The 14551-nt window shown below is 41.1% G+C and overlaps 2 protein-coding genes across 4 annotated transcripts in view; one reads left to right on the plus strand and one right to left on the minus strand.

Annotated features, from left to right (window-relative positions):
• Nucleotides 1-398: 398 nt before the first annotated feature.
• RBBP9 (RB binding protein 9, serine hydrolase) lies at nt 399-9594 on the minus strand. The gene is made up of 5 exons (XM_036323520.1): nt 9335-9594; nt 8085-8127; nt 6818-6923; nt 2970-3055; nt 399-2577 (listed from the first exon to the last, which is right to left on the minus strand). Exons 1-5 carry the CDS (start codon nt 9431-9433, stop codon nt 2342-2344), a joined length of 570 nt encoding a protein of 189 aa, XP_036179413.1. The 5' UTR covers nt 9434-9594; the 3' UTR covers nt 399-2341.
• A 4347-nt stretch (nt 9595-13941) lies between these two features.
• The window catches only part of SEC23B (SEC23 homolog B, COPII coat complex component), a 47186-nt gene continuing 46576 nt past the window's right edge, over nt 13942-14551 (plus strand). For 2 of the 3 annotated variants that reach the window (XM_036322382.1, XM_036322384.1), the window contains exon 1: nt 13943-14374. The gene's annotated coding sequence lies outside the window, so the exon portion shown is untranslated. Of the gene's footprint in view, nt 14375-14551 lie in introns of all 3 variants that reach the window. The other variant, XM_036322385.1, reaches the window with a different exon arrangement.

Genomic DNA, 14551 nt, shown 5'->3' on the forward strand with positions numbered 1-14551 from the left:
TGTCTTTATTTTATAGCAGATGCCACGAGGCAAAGTAGGGGCGTGATCAAGTTTTTACAGCATTCTCATGCGCTCCAACCCTAATCAACTACATGCACCTGAACTCCAGCACAAGGCACGTGGGGCCACATGTTTGGACCATATCAAGCTTACAACCACAGCGTTGGCTATGATTGTGCTGGGAGGACCCTGCCCTTCCAGCTGGGACTTGCACGTGGCAATGAGAGGACCCTGTCCTTTCATTAGTCCAAGGCTTGAACCTAGCCAAGACACTGTAGCTGCGCCCCATACTGGCCTATCACAGAGGCATAGTCTTATTTAATAAGCAAACGGAACTTGGAGGAGAATTAGCATTGGAGAGCAGGAACCAGTTTTAAATACAGACTTTGCATTATGTCTTGATTTTTTTTCCCAAAGATTTATTTTTAAAGCTTACAATCAATGGCTAAAACATAAAAGTATCCTTTGCCTCACTAGAATAAAGATTCTCTTTAAACATTTTTTTCATAGCATGTTTTAAATTCTGAAAATTAACTGAAGGAAAAAAGAGACAATTTAAAAATACAGCACCTTCGATGACAAATGTATATTTATATACAGGAGTAAACTTTGACCAAAACAAATAGTGAGGCTCTACACTCGTGACAACACCAAAACAAGTTGTGAGTGAAGTCCTAATCCTTACAGTTGATTTTCATTTAATATAAGGTCTTTTGCTCACCTGAGAATAGATATTCCCTGGAGTCTGGCAAGGCCTTGCTATGGTTAATAATGAGCTACTAGTATATATAGTCAAACATGAGAATCTGATTTGATGGCTTATTGATGGTTCTCATCGATGTTTCTCCCTCTCCCTCTCCAAAATCAATAAAAACATAAAATAAAATAAAGTTTCTGTCCAGCATGCCTGACTCAGCGTTTGAGTGTCGACCTGTGAACCAGGGGGTCACGGTTTGATTCCCAGTCAGGGCACATGCCCGGGCTGCGGACTTAACACAAATAGTTTATGTGGGATTCTTCCATGAAGCTTCTCTGATCTTAGTTTGGTGATGAGTAAGTTTTATGGACCCATGATTTTTACGTTAACCAACTAAGCAAACTAGTTAAGTAATTTCAAGTTGAGTCATATTAGATGGTGGGTCAGGGAAGAATATAAAATACAATGCCCTAGACTCCAGTGCTGTCCAGTTGAACTTCCTATAATAATGCGCTGATGGTTGTTTGAGGCAATATTTAGGATCGTAATAGGCAAAAATTGTTGAGAAATGAAAAGGTTTTTTTAAATATATATCATGATCAGAAGAAAAATGGGAAATGAAAGAAATCTAAAGAACCATGGGAGTTAAAAAGAACTCTACAGAATAAAAATTTGAGGAATGGAAGGATTATTTTAAAAAATAATTAAGACTGTAACAAAATCCAAATTGTTTCCATGATTTTATCTTTTGACATTATGTTCATTTCTCAGGCTTTATAGGGAATCTTTTAAGGCACCTGGCTAAGTTAATAGTTATGGCAGAGGCCACAAATGGATGGCTTGGACTTTGTGTGTTTGTAAATTTTTTATTTACACTGTACTTGCCAACTAATCCGTATGTACACGTAATTCATGTACATATGGAATATATATATATATATATATATATATATATATATATATTCCCTAAATATAAAAACCATTGTATAAAGTTTTTTCCTCAAAAAATCCAAAATTTGGCCACACCTTGCCACATTCCCACATGACATGAGTTCTCCACATAGTCCTTATCCTCCTAACTGTGGTCTTACACAAATAAAGTTGACTTCTCATACTCCCTGCCTAACCCTTGCAGATCCCTGCCTCTTAGCATCCTTATATTTCATTGTCTCTCAACCTGTTTGAAGGACCGGGGGTTGGGGGGCAAGGTGTCAAAGGTGAAGGCCCTAGTCTGGGTTTAATACAGCAGCTAGTGTTTTGAGCTCTAAGCCAGAACTCTAGACCTTTAGTCATGTTTTCTTTCTCCAACAAAACAAATTTTACTTTAAAGAGGAGGGGTACAACTCTTATACATCATACATCAAATTTATTTAGTTTTAATCTGGGCTGGAAATCAGGAAACCTGGGTTCCATTTGTGTCTTCCTCACTTTGGATGGTTAACATGTCCTTACGGTCCCTTGTCATAAGGAAAATACTGCTTTAATTCATAGCAATTTGGAAAGATATAGATTCTATGGAAAATGGAAATGCTACTTGTAACTTAGTTTGAACATTGAAACTTGTGTTTGTTTTTTAGGCATTTTTGATGATTTACCTATAATCTGATCATTGCTCTACTATATTGGTATGCAGAATAGTAGAAATCATTCTTTTTGTGCTGATACTTTCAGCATAGATTTTACCACATCAATCAGTTCGGGAAACTCCGTCATCTGAAAGTGGCCACGGTCAGTGAATTTGTAAAATTTGGCTTCCAAACTATCTGCCACTTCTTGTTGTTCCTTCCAGGGTAGGAAAGGATCATCAGTGGAGCCAAACTGCACAATGTGAGAGCAGTTGGCTTTGATCTTCTCCCACTGCCAGGGGCGGTTGAAGTAGCCTAAGGAGAAAAATATATATAACCTATTAGTGCCAATGGATAATTTCTATTCTAGCCATTCTGAAATATCTAGTGAAGACCGTAGTAGACACACAAAGAATCAGAACCTAAGTGGTTTTCAGATCTGTAGGGCTTGATATCATAGGTAAGTGTGAAAGGGAAGTATGGCTCATAGACAGTCAGCCTCAAGGGTTCAGTTCTAGACCATGGATTAGAAATGGTTACAACCTCTCAAAGTGCCAAAATTATAGCTAAAGATGGGTGGTAAATATTTTTCATGTGCCGTTAGATTTTTTTAAGCCTAACCAAAAGACAACACTGTTTTATAACCTGAACAAGCAGCCCTGTGACTAGAGGAAGGGCTCTTCTGGGGTTTCTGCCTTCAAACTTACCACTTGCACGCTCATTTTCATCCCCTAAGTCTGATGTGTATGCAGACACTAATACAATCGCATACACTCGATGTGTTTCTGCATACCTGAAGAGAGAGAAATGATGTCAGCTAATATTTAATGTTAAATCTGATCACCAAAAAGTCAGTTAACCACTTACCTCATTTGGTTTAGCTTACAAGAAGCATGTGCTATATGCTATTGGAGTTAATATGAGAAATAGTAAGGAAACTGCAGAACTACAAGCCCAATGGTTACTTGATGAGCTTCTACTCATTTTTCAAGGTAGTCCAAACCTCTTCTGCAATCCTTTCCCAATACACATAAAAGCGTAATCATTTTCTTCAGTGTGTGTAATCTACCATTAGTATGCATCAGCATTACTTGATTAACACATAGATTTCCAGGCTCAGTCCTAAAGTATGATTCAAAAGGTTGGGAAGCCCGGCAGGTGTGGCTCAGTGGTTGAGGGTCGGCCTAAGAACCAGGAGGTCACAGTTCGAATCACAGGGCACATGCCCAGATTGCAGGCTTGATCCCCAGTGGGGGATGTGCAAGAGGTAGCCAATCAATGATTCTCTTTCATCATTGATGTTTCTCTCCCTTTCTCTCTGAAATCAATAAAAATACATTTAAAAAATTTTTTAAAGGTTGGGAACAGGGCCCAGGAATCTGCATTTTAAGGCATGCCACCTCTCCTAACCCTATTTTAAGAAATATTGTAAATAGCAGAAATGTATCTCTTTTACCACACACTCCACATTGCATTGTATTACTAGTATTCAGTGTTATAGCTATCTCCCCAATGTAAACCATCAGCTCCTCAAGGGCACATCTGAACCTTGATCTTTGTGACCCTGCTGCCTAGTATAGTGCCTGGGAAACAGTTAACTATTTGCAGACATTTTCCTCAAAAACTAGGCTAAGGTAAGACAGAGAATAATAACAGTTTCAAAGAGCCATAGTGCCAGGAAAGATTTATGGTTGGTATTTTGTGCGTGAACCTAAACTTCTTTCCTCAACCTTTTGTTCTGAAAAATGTTCAAACCTACAGAAAAGTTAGAATTACAAGCACCTAGATTCATTAATTTTGCTACATTTCACCCTAAATCTTCAGCATGTATCCCTAAGACTAAGGCTATCCTCTTATACAACCACAGTACCACTATTACACTGAATAATTTAACATTGAAACATATTAACTCTATTTTCCCCCCAATTGTACCAAAATGATCTTTAAAACTGCTTTTTCAATTCTAGATCCAGTCAAAGATCATACAGTGCATTTGGTTTTCATGACAGTCACTTTAAAAATTTTTAAATATATTTTTATTGATTTCAGAGAGGGAGGGAGAGCGAGAAACATCAATGATGAGAGAGAATCATTGATTGGCTGCATCCTGCAAGCCCCACATGGGATCGAGCCCGCAACTGTGGGCATGTGCCATTGACCAGAATCGAACCTGGGACCCTTCAGTCTGCAGGCCAATGCTCTAGCCACTGAGCCAAACCAGCTAACGCTAAATGTTGTTTTCAATAACATCAACAGTTTTTAAAAATTTAGGGCAGTTGTCTTATACATTATCCCCTAACCTGAATTTACCTGTTTCCTCCCTGAGGTTAGACATTTTTGGCAAGAATACTACACAGGTGATGTTGTGAATCTCCCAGTTCATCCATCAGAGGCACCTGAAGCCTATTGGTGCCATTATTGCTGAGATTAACTTTTATTACTTGCTCTGAAGGCAGCAATTTTCAACCTTTTTTATCTCATGGCACACATAAACTAATTACTAAGATACTGTTGCACACAAAAAATACATACTTTTTGCCAATCTGACCCAAAAAAAGCATGATTTTGATTCATTATCACCTGATGGCTATTATGTTGGCTGTTTTGTGTCTTGTTTTTATCTGACAATCTCAGGAAAAAGAGATCAGTGCTCTTAACTAGTCAGGTATTGCATGTTTCAAAAATTCTTGTGGCACACCCGTGTGCCTGCTGTGGCACGCAAGTTGGTAATTGCTTAAGGGTGATATCCATCAAATCCTTCCATTGTAAAGACATTATTTCCCCTTTGTGATTAACAAGTAATGTGTGGGGTGGTCCTCTGTGTCACTGTCCATCCTCTACAATCCCCCATGGTTTTGTATCTATTTTTCTCTGCCTACTTTAACTTTAGAAGTTAGTTCTTGGAAGGTTGCTCACAATCCTGCAATAGGTTGCAGGGATCTTTAAAAGAAGGCACACCTTTATTAGCCAATAGCCTGAGAAAAATTCAGTTGGCCTTGAGTTGGTACAGATTTCGGCATAAAGGGATTTCTTCATTTTCCAGACAAGCCCTGGCAGCTTATAAACACTGACTATACCATAATTCTGTAGCTCCATATTGCAAAACATTATTATTCTTGTAGCTTTGATTAGTGTGGCTGAAAGGTTATGGAATTGGCAAAATTCTTTGACATGCAATTCATGTGACATCCCGAAGGACTGCTTGGGATGACACTAGATGAATAAAAACCACAATCCTTTGTCATTCAGCCTGGCAAATATGGAAGAAACCCAACCCGAACAGGCTTATTCTGCCAGCTAAGTCCCTAACCCCTAGGCCAGCGGTTCTCAACCTGTGGGTCGCAACCCCTTTGGGGGTCGAACGACCCTTTCACAGGGGTCACCTAAGACCATTGGAAAACACGTATATAATTACATATTGTTTTTGTGATTAATCACTATGCTTTAATTATGTTCAATTTGTAACAATGAAATTGGGGGTCACCACAACATGAGGAACTGTATTAAAGGGTCGCGGCATTAGGAAGGTTGAGAACCACTGCCCTAGGCATTACAACCCTAAAGGGAGAGATGTAATGTTCTTTGGTGATCATCAGGAACATGCCCATGAATCCTAAGGATGGGGGGGTTTAAGGAGAGAAGGAGTAACAGCCTCTAACCGCTAACAAATATTTACTCAACACCGACCATATGCCAGACACTCTTCTAGACAGTGGGGTTTTAGAGGCAGAGTGAACAAAGTCCACCCTCATTGATCTTACATCCTATTGGCAGGAGACAGACAAGAAATAAACAGGATATCAGATGGCGAAAAATTGTATAGATAATAAGGGAGATAATCTATAATAATAAAAGCATAATATGCTAATTAGACCGGACATCCTTCTAGACGAAGCCTTAGCAGCAGGGGCCGAGACAGAGGCGCCACCATGGTGGGTGGGGGCCAAGGAAGAGGCAACAGCAGTGATGGCAGAAGGGGACGAGCCCCTTGCACAAATTTTGTGCATCGGGCCTTTAGTAAGGTATAAAGGGAATAGGAGCCAGTGAAGTGAGGTGGTTGTTTCAAATGGAGTGATTAGAAGAGGCCTCACTGAAAGGGAATATTCGAGCAGAGCCTGAAGAGGAGGAGAAAACCGTGCAGGTATCTAGGGACAGAGTTCCAGGTAGAACAAGAGCAAGTACGGGCCTAAGGTAGGCGCACACTTAGCATGTTAAGGAACTACAATAAGGTCTGTAAACCAGGCTGGGGGCAGTGAAGGTAGAGATGACATCGGAGCTACTCAGAGCCTTAAAGGCCTAGGAGTTTTTCTGAAGGGATGGGCAGCAGCTGGGGATGGAGCCACTAATGTTTTTAAAAGATCACTGGGTCCCAGTAAAAAAAAAAAAAAAGATTTTAATCCACTAACCAAACCAGGAAGGATTACAATAAATTATGTTTCCCCTTTTGAGGTCAGCACTAGGTATTTCCTCTACAGTGGAAACCAGATATACACAAGGTATTTCCCAAGAAGACGGTTGGAGCCCACACAGGGTGATAATTCAACAAGGATCGCACCTCATGGCCGCGATGGCCCCGGAACTGTGGCCTATGATGATGGTCCTCTCGTCACAATGCAGCTCTGTCTCCATGAAGGGCAGCCAGATGCTCTCTCGAGCTGTAACTAAGGTTCAGGGTAAAGAAAGAGTCTGTCATTTGATAGGGACAGCTTTCATCTAATGCTACCCGCCTTTCTAATAGATGACTACTCAGCAGTTCACAACTTTAAAACTTCAGGATCGCCAAACCGGTTTGGCTCAGTGGATAGAGCATCGGCCTGCGGACTGAAAGGTTCCAGGTTCGATTCCGGTCAAGGGCATGTACCTTGGTTGCGGGCACATCCCCAGTAGGAGGTGTGCGGGAGGCAGCTGGTCGATGTTTCTCTCTCATTGATGTTTCTAACTCTCTATCCCTCTCCCTTCCTCTCTGTAAAAAATCAATAAAATATATTTTTAAAAAAACAAAAACTTCAGGATCACAGTGGCAATGGAGCCATTTTAATAGAGACAGTTGCATGTTGCTGTTGGAACGAAATCTGTAGTTTTGTTTTTATTTTTTACCATTTTCTTGTAAGAGGAGATAATAAATTATAGAACTCTGAAGTTTTAAATTTTCCAACTTAAAATAAAGGACAATGTTCTCTCTCAAATTTGTACATTATTTCTTTTCAAAACGGAAATTCCTAAGACAAGTCATAGCTAAACTCAGAACAAAAGTGTCATTGTCATATTTTTTAAATATTAGGATCTCATAGATGCTGTAAAATTTTATCCTATCTCTGCCTCAAGTGGAACACCCATAACTTTTGCCTGGAAATAATTGTTGATTTATAGAAGGGAAAGTCAAGTTGCTTGCAAAGTTAAAAATTAAATTTTACCAAGTCCGAATACTTTTATTTTTTTCCTTTTTTTTAATCCTCACCCAAGGATATGTTTTTATTGGTTTTAGAGAGAGAAGAAGTGGGGTGGGAGAAACATCAATCAGTAGCCTCCAATACATGCCTTGACCAGGGATTGACGGTATATGCCCTGACTGGGAATCCAGCCTCCAACCTGTAACCTTTTTTTGGTGTACAGGATGCTCCAGCCAATTGAGCCACCTGGACAGGGCCCAAGTGCTTTTCTTGGTCCTTACTAGAATTGTCTATTAATTTTTTTTATATACCCTCCTCCCCAAACTACTTGTGATCATTCATTCTTAGGTATATATTCTCTTAGGCTGCTCTACTTGTTCTCTACCAGGAAAATGCAAGATCAAAACCCAACAAGATGAAGCTATTACTCACTTGGGTCAGGCATATTTTTAGCCAAACACTGGAAACCAGGTATCTATGACATGAAGGGGAGAAAAAAAGCTATAATAAACAGCTTCATTACAACTAATACTTTGCTAATAAGAAATAAGACCAAAAAAAAAGAAATGAGACACCTGATATGATCATTATTCAATAAATGTTTGCTTATGTTATGAAATGAAGTGGGTTAAGCACTACAGGATTACATATGAATATACAATCCTTCTCATAAACGTCATGTGTCTGTTATTCTATATCTAGCCAGCTCTGTAGGTCTCTATATAGAAATGCTTATATCTGTAGAGAGGGTATGATTGAATGTGTTCTAGACAGAATGACCTGAAGCCAAACAGACTGTGTGCCAGGGAGCAGATAAAATGTGGAACAGAAGGTTGGAGATCCCATCCTCTTCGGCAGCTCCAGCCATGGTTTTCAGCCACAACCCAGGTATTTTATTCTAGAAACTTACTTCAGAGCTCTAGAGGTCAGCAACCCAGGAAGTAATCTTATTGTCTGGTTATGGAAGAGAGTTGAAAAAAACAACAAGGTGTACAAGACAACCTACAGTAGAATGCCATTTCTATAAAGCTCACAAAGAGGCCAAATTAAACAATATGTGTTTAAAAGATACATATAGAGGTTGCTAAAGTACTTTAAAAAGAGGAGTAAATGAAAATAAAATCAGGATGGCAGGGAAATGGGATGGGAGCACACAGATGGCTTCTATTGATAATGTTCTAGATTTTAGTTTGATGATGGATTCTCAGGAGGAAAAAACCATGCAGGTATCTAGAGACAGAGCGTTCCCGGTAGAACAAGAGGAAGCATGGGCATATACATTAGGATTCATAATTCACATACATGTCACATATATCCTTTGTATACATTCATTAATATTACATGTTGAATTTTAAAGAATCTGAGCCAGGGAGCAAAGGGAACAGCTGTAAAACTTTATGGGAACTTCCAAATCTGAACCAGCAGCAGATACAGGGAGGGGGAAGGGACTCGGTCTCTGCAGTTCCAGGAGGTGGTGCCTTGTACTCTTAACGGCTAAGCCCTCAGAGAAATCCTCCAGGGAGTTTTATCAAAGTGAAGAAGTATAGCAAAGGGGAGAAATGAAAATACACAGGGTTTGGGGTTGAGGAGGAATGGGGAGACACGTTCAAATTTCAGTCCTCCATCCCTTCCGTCCCCTCCAGCTCCAGGCTGATTTCCCAGCGCAGCGAGGCGTCTCTTACCTGATCCAGCCTCTTCTTCACCCAGCAATACCATCCGTTGGTCGCAATATCCACGCCTCCGTTCCCGGGAACAATTACCGCCTTGCAAGGAGAAGCCATGAACGCAGGTGAGCCAGAGTACCCCGGCTGCCGATCGTGCAGTGTTTAGAGCCCTTAAATGAGCCTGCACTGCGGCATTCTGGGGATTGTAGTTCTAGGGTGCCAATAGGGTAGTTCATTCACTCTAGCCTTCCTTACCCCACAGGGCACCCAATGGATATCACCTTTTACTTGCCTCTTACTGGTGCTCGCATTCCCTCCTCCCTCCCTTAATTAAGACAAGTTGTGACATACCCAGAATGTGTAATCTCTTTACTAGAATTATTGGTATTTCCACAGGAAAGTGTGCTTTTAGTTCCAAACATACAGAACACAGCCTATTAGTTGAGGATTCATGGAATCCTTATCATTTTTCCTTCTGATTTCAAAATAATTCTTAGTAGAATAGTCCATTTCAGCCCTGGTTTTTATTTTTTATTACTTTAAACGCGTCCTTTAAAAAGTTCCACAGGTTTTTTAGAGAATATGGATAACAATAACTTAAACCGATTTAGAGACTAGGGAAACTGAGATACCAATGAAATGGTTTACCTATTATAATATGGCAATCCTGAAATTTTAGGAACTGGTCCTATCTTATATATTCAAAGCTTATTGAATTGAAGTGGACAGAGTGTGTATTATGAATGGGAATGAAGAAGAAAGTACTTATTCGTTGCTCTTCCCATGGACTTACTCACTGTGCTCATCACATGTGTGTTAGCATCTGACATTGAGAAACACTCCAGCAGTTTATATTTTGAGCAGGTGCAAATAGATGATCAATGATACACTGCCGCAGTATGTCTAGAAAAGCAAGGCATACTTTTCTCTCTTGGATCTTAGACTCCAGATTTTTTTTAAAAGGTCAGTGTTATTTAACTTTAAATGTGAACTTATTCACTGAAGAAGAAATGAACTACTGATCCACACAACAACATGGATGAGTCTCAAAAGGATTATGTTGAGTGAAAGATGCCAAACAAAAGAGAGTATGTACCATATGATTCCATTTATTCAAAACTCAGAGAGTCCTTCCTTGTATCTATCATTTCTCAAATTCCTCCAGGTTAAAAATTCAATATGCCTAGGTACCATATTTTGGGGTAGTGTGTCCTGAACCCTATCAAAGGAGGGGCCAAGGATAACTCTAGCTTCAGGCTGAGTAACTGGGAGAATAGTGTCTCTAAGCGAAGTAGAAAATACAAGAGGCAAGTTAGTCTAGGGGGGAAATATGAATTTAGTTTAGGACATAACAAGATTGAGATACCCGAGAATATCAAGATATCCAGCATGTTGTTGAATATATGAATCTGATGTTACAGAAGTATAAGCCTAATATATAGAATGTAGATTATACACAATGTAGCATATCTCAGGAGAATTGTGGAAGATTTTGAAATAGTCAAAAGAGAAGTTTCTATGTAATACTGGGCATTTTTAAAAAGGACTCTATGGAGTGATGTGATCATTAGGAGATGTGTGTCTTTCTCTTTGACTAAACTGTTTTACAACTTTTGAGAAATAGAAATCAACTTTACAGGAATTGGATAATACAGTTGTTTTCTTTGCATAATAATGCAAATGTTTCCTGTTCACAACAATGAAAATGAATTTGGCATGGTAGACAGTATGTCTCTATAAATCAAAATTTTCTTTGAACCAATTTGAACATCCTTACTGGTCCACTTTTAAATGAATGAGTTATGTAGAAGCATTTTTTTTTTTAAAAAAAAATTGATTTTACAGAGAGAAAGGGAGAGGGATAGAGAGTTAGAAACATCAATGAGAGAGAAACATTGATCAGCTGCCTCTTGCACACTCCCTACTGAGGATGTGTCCACAACTAAGGTACATGCCCCTGACCAGAATTGAACCCGGGACCCTTGAGTCCACAGGTTGACGCTCTATCCACTCAGCCAAACCGGTTAGGGATGTAGAAGCTTTGACATGTTCTCATCTTATGTTTGTATGAGGGCCATGTTTCCTTTTTGAAACTTTTAACAATTTTGGAGGTTTCACCAACAGCCCAATGGATTCACCTGATAAAACCAGGGAAATCATGTTGCTGAAGAACATGAAATCAGATTAGTACATCTCTTAAAGGGGCTCTGTCTGATTGGCTTATGAAGATAAATACACTTATATAAATTACCTGTTCCTTAAATTCCCAGAAAATAAGGAAGTTAAACTTCTAATACTTTAAATGTGCTAGATTTTTTTTTTTTAAAAGAAGCCTTCTTACAGAAATTTCTAGTACAGAATCTAGGTGCAAGAATTAAAGCAAATCTTGGCCAAGTTATACTTAATGTTTGACTAACAAAACACACCTATGTCTTTCCTCAATGTAAAGTATAATACATGTATTTTATTTGAGCTCATTCCCTTACTGAGAGAATAATTAATTTGAATCTCCTAAATTTATAGAAGTGTAATGATCAAATGAACTAACATTACCCTTACATAATGTTTTAGGAACATGGAAATGTAAACTTGCTCAACAAAACCGAATAATTATTCTGACAAATTTTTTATATTAACAGTAATTGTTTCATAGTACATTGACTTAAATGAATTTTAAACCTCGTAATATCAAATCGAGCTAATTAATCGTAATTCTTGGATGCCTAGATATGTTCTAAGCATAATTTTAAGTTTATATAGTTTTGCTTAGTTTTACAGGCTACAGAGAGGCTATATATCTCTGGGTCAGATCTGCCGGAAGCCGGTCCACCCTTGCTGCTTGACACAGTTGCTGCAGGGAAGAAACATGTGCACAGCTTATGTTCCAAGGGACCTGGCGTATATGGCATATGTTTGCTCCCCCTCTTAGCGCTATGTGTTTTAAACAGGACCACCTCCACGAGAAAGGTTGTTTCCCCAGGTGAGGATTTTTCCCTGGAGTTAGGGATTAACAGGACTAAGGAAGAGAACAAATCAGTAAAACCCCCTAGTGTTACAGAAATACCATGTACTACTTATGAAGAACTTGGACTAAGGCTGTTGGCAATAAATTTGGGACTTGTTGGGCCCACATCCCCAGGGGTCTGCCCACCAGGGAAAGCACCAAAGCCTATATCCCTGGAGACCCACCGACACAGGGCAGTCCCAGGGAAGGCAAGCAGTGGGGCTGGGAGGACATAACCTTTACTGGGTAGGATAATCTCCTTCAGTCACTTCCTTGTAGCTTATCAGTAGAGCAGTGACCTTGGAATAGCCCTTATAATGGAACACAGAGATTAACCTAGACAAGATTAAAATCAACAGAACTAGATAGAGACAGGATTTTTGGCAAAGGTCAGATAAGAAACTATGGAAATAAAACAAGGAACTGTAGAAGGTTACCCAAAACATACCATGTGTGATTATAGAGGCATGCTTATAGGATCAAATGGTATAAATACAGATGTAACAGGACAATAAAGGGAGAACCTGGCTATGCTGATCAACTGAACACTGCTGTCTCCCTGTCATTCCTTCTCCGTCCACACCTTTGGGAACACCTGGACCTGCTGGGGCTGGACCCCAACACAGATCAATAAGCTTAACCTCGTTGTTGCCTCATATAAAAAGATGTAAAACCGTTTTGGTGCCTGTGGAAGTTGCGCTCTGCGTAGTTAGGAGGTTTACTTCGTCCTCTAAAGTGCTTGACTATGACAATCCCCAACTATTCACCGCCTCTAGGACGACAGGGATAGAAATGCCAAGAGGAGCTGTACTTCTAGTGCAGCCATCAGGGCGAGCGAGGAGGAAACCTTGTCACGCGACGAAGCAGAACCAAACCTGTGGAATTTATGATGAATCTTTTCTTTTTAATATTTTAAGGTTTTTTTTTGTTTTTGTTTTTTTTTTACACGTACAAAGAAATAGCATTCTGTCTTCAGGTAGATGTCTTGAATGACCCATTCATGCAAGTTCACTGACTCCACCTTAATGAAACCTAAGTCCTTGGTGTACTGATGTTAACACTGGCGGCACAGGTTGGACCGCTCCGGTTTGAGCAGACGCGTCAGGAACGAGAACCCTGCCCTAACCAGTTTGGCTCAGTGGCTAGAGCGTGGGCCTGCGTACTCAAGGGTCCCGGGTTCGATTCCGGTCAAGGGCATGTACCTTGGTTGTGGGCACACACCCAGTAGGGAATGTGCAGGAAGCAGCTGATGGATGTTTCTCTCTCATCGATGTTTCTTACTCCTATCCCTCTCTTCCTCTCTGTAAAAAATCAATAAAATATGTTTGGGGGGGGAAAAAGAACGAGAACCCTGACCGAATTTCCCCGGATGGCTCCAGTAGAGTGGCCGGTGACCCATCTTGCTCCCTCTGCAGCAACGAGGCAAAAGGCACGATGAATCTTAACTAGACCCAGAGACCTGCCTCCACACATGGGTGCGCGCGCAGGCGTCCCCACACTCACCGCCCCCACACTCCTTCCGCCCCGCCCCACCCTTTCCCGCGCACTGACGCCTCTTTCCGGCCGGCTTCAGTTTCCTGTGCGCAGGTCCACCCCTTCTCCCGGGGCCATACGTCATCGTTCTCGCTTCCCTGTAACTAAGGTGATGAGAGGAACTTCCCACTGAGGCGGGCGGATGTCATGTTGGATCAGAGAGTGCACCTGAGGCGTCCTGGCTGCGCCTAGAAAACAGTCCAGCTGGCGCCGGGGTTTTCTAAAGCGGAAACGTTTAGCGGTGAACGTGGAGAAAAGTATGTTCTGAGGAACTGCGGTTTTGTAGAGCGAGGCACGAGTGTCTTGCCCTTTTCCAAGATGGCGGCGCGGCTTCTCTGAATGTCTTGCTTCCGCTTGCCTGCCGGAGGAGGCGCTTTTTGATGGGCCCGTGGACGGCGCCGGGAGTGACGCACAGAGACGCTGACCAATCGACTTAGAGCTGAGCTGGACTTGGCGGTGGGAGCTGCTGCCGGTCTCTTGTAGGTGCGGACGGCTGCGGCCAGGTGGACGGCTACGGCCAGGTGAGTGGGGGACGCCGGAGGGGTCCGAGGTCTGAGGGCACAGGCGTGCAAGTGTAGGGGGCGAAGGGTTTGCTTCCGGGGTAAATCCTTTTCCCGGTGGGCAGAGGAACGGGGGCAATTGGTGATCCAGGGGTCTTCTGAGAGTGACGCTTTCCCCGCCAGGCCGGCTTTCCCCAG

This window comes from Myotis myotis, unplaced genomic scaffold, assembly GCF_014108235.1.
Source record: "Myotis myotis isolate mMyoMyo1 unplaced genomic scaffold, mMyoMyo1.p scaffold_m19_p_9, whole genome shotgun sequence".
Lineage (NCBI taxonomy): Eukaryota > Metazoa > Chordata > Mammalia > Chiroptera > Vespertilionidae > Myotis > Myotis myotis.

Excerpts from the sequence above, each read along its gene's own strand:
- RBBP9 (XM_036323520.1), bottom strand. The coding sequence starts at position 9,433 with ATGGCTTCTCCTTGCAAGGCGGTAATTGTTCCCGGGAACGGAGGCGTG. Across the intron at positions 8,128-9,334 it reads TGAAGAAGAGGCTGGATCAG|ATACCTGGTTTCCAGTGTTT; the intron begins GTAAGAGACGCC and ends TTCATGTCATAG. Across the intron at positions 6,924-8,084 it reads TAAAAATATGCCTGACCCAA|TTACAGCTCGAGAGAGCATC; the intron begins GTGAGTAATAGC and ends CCTGAACCTTAG.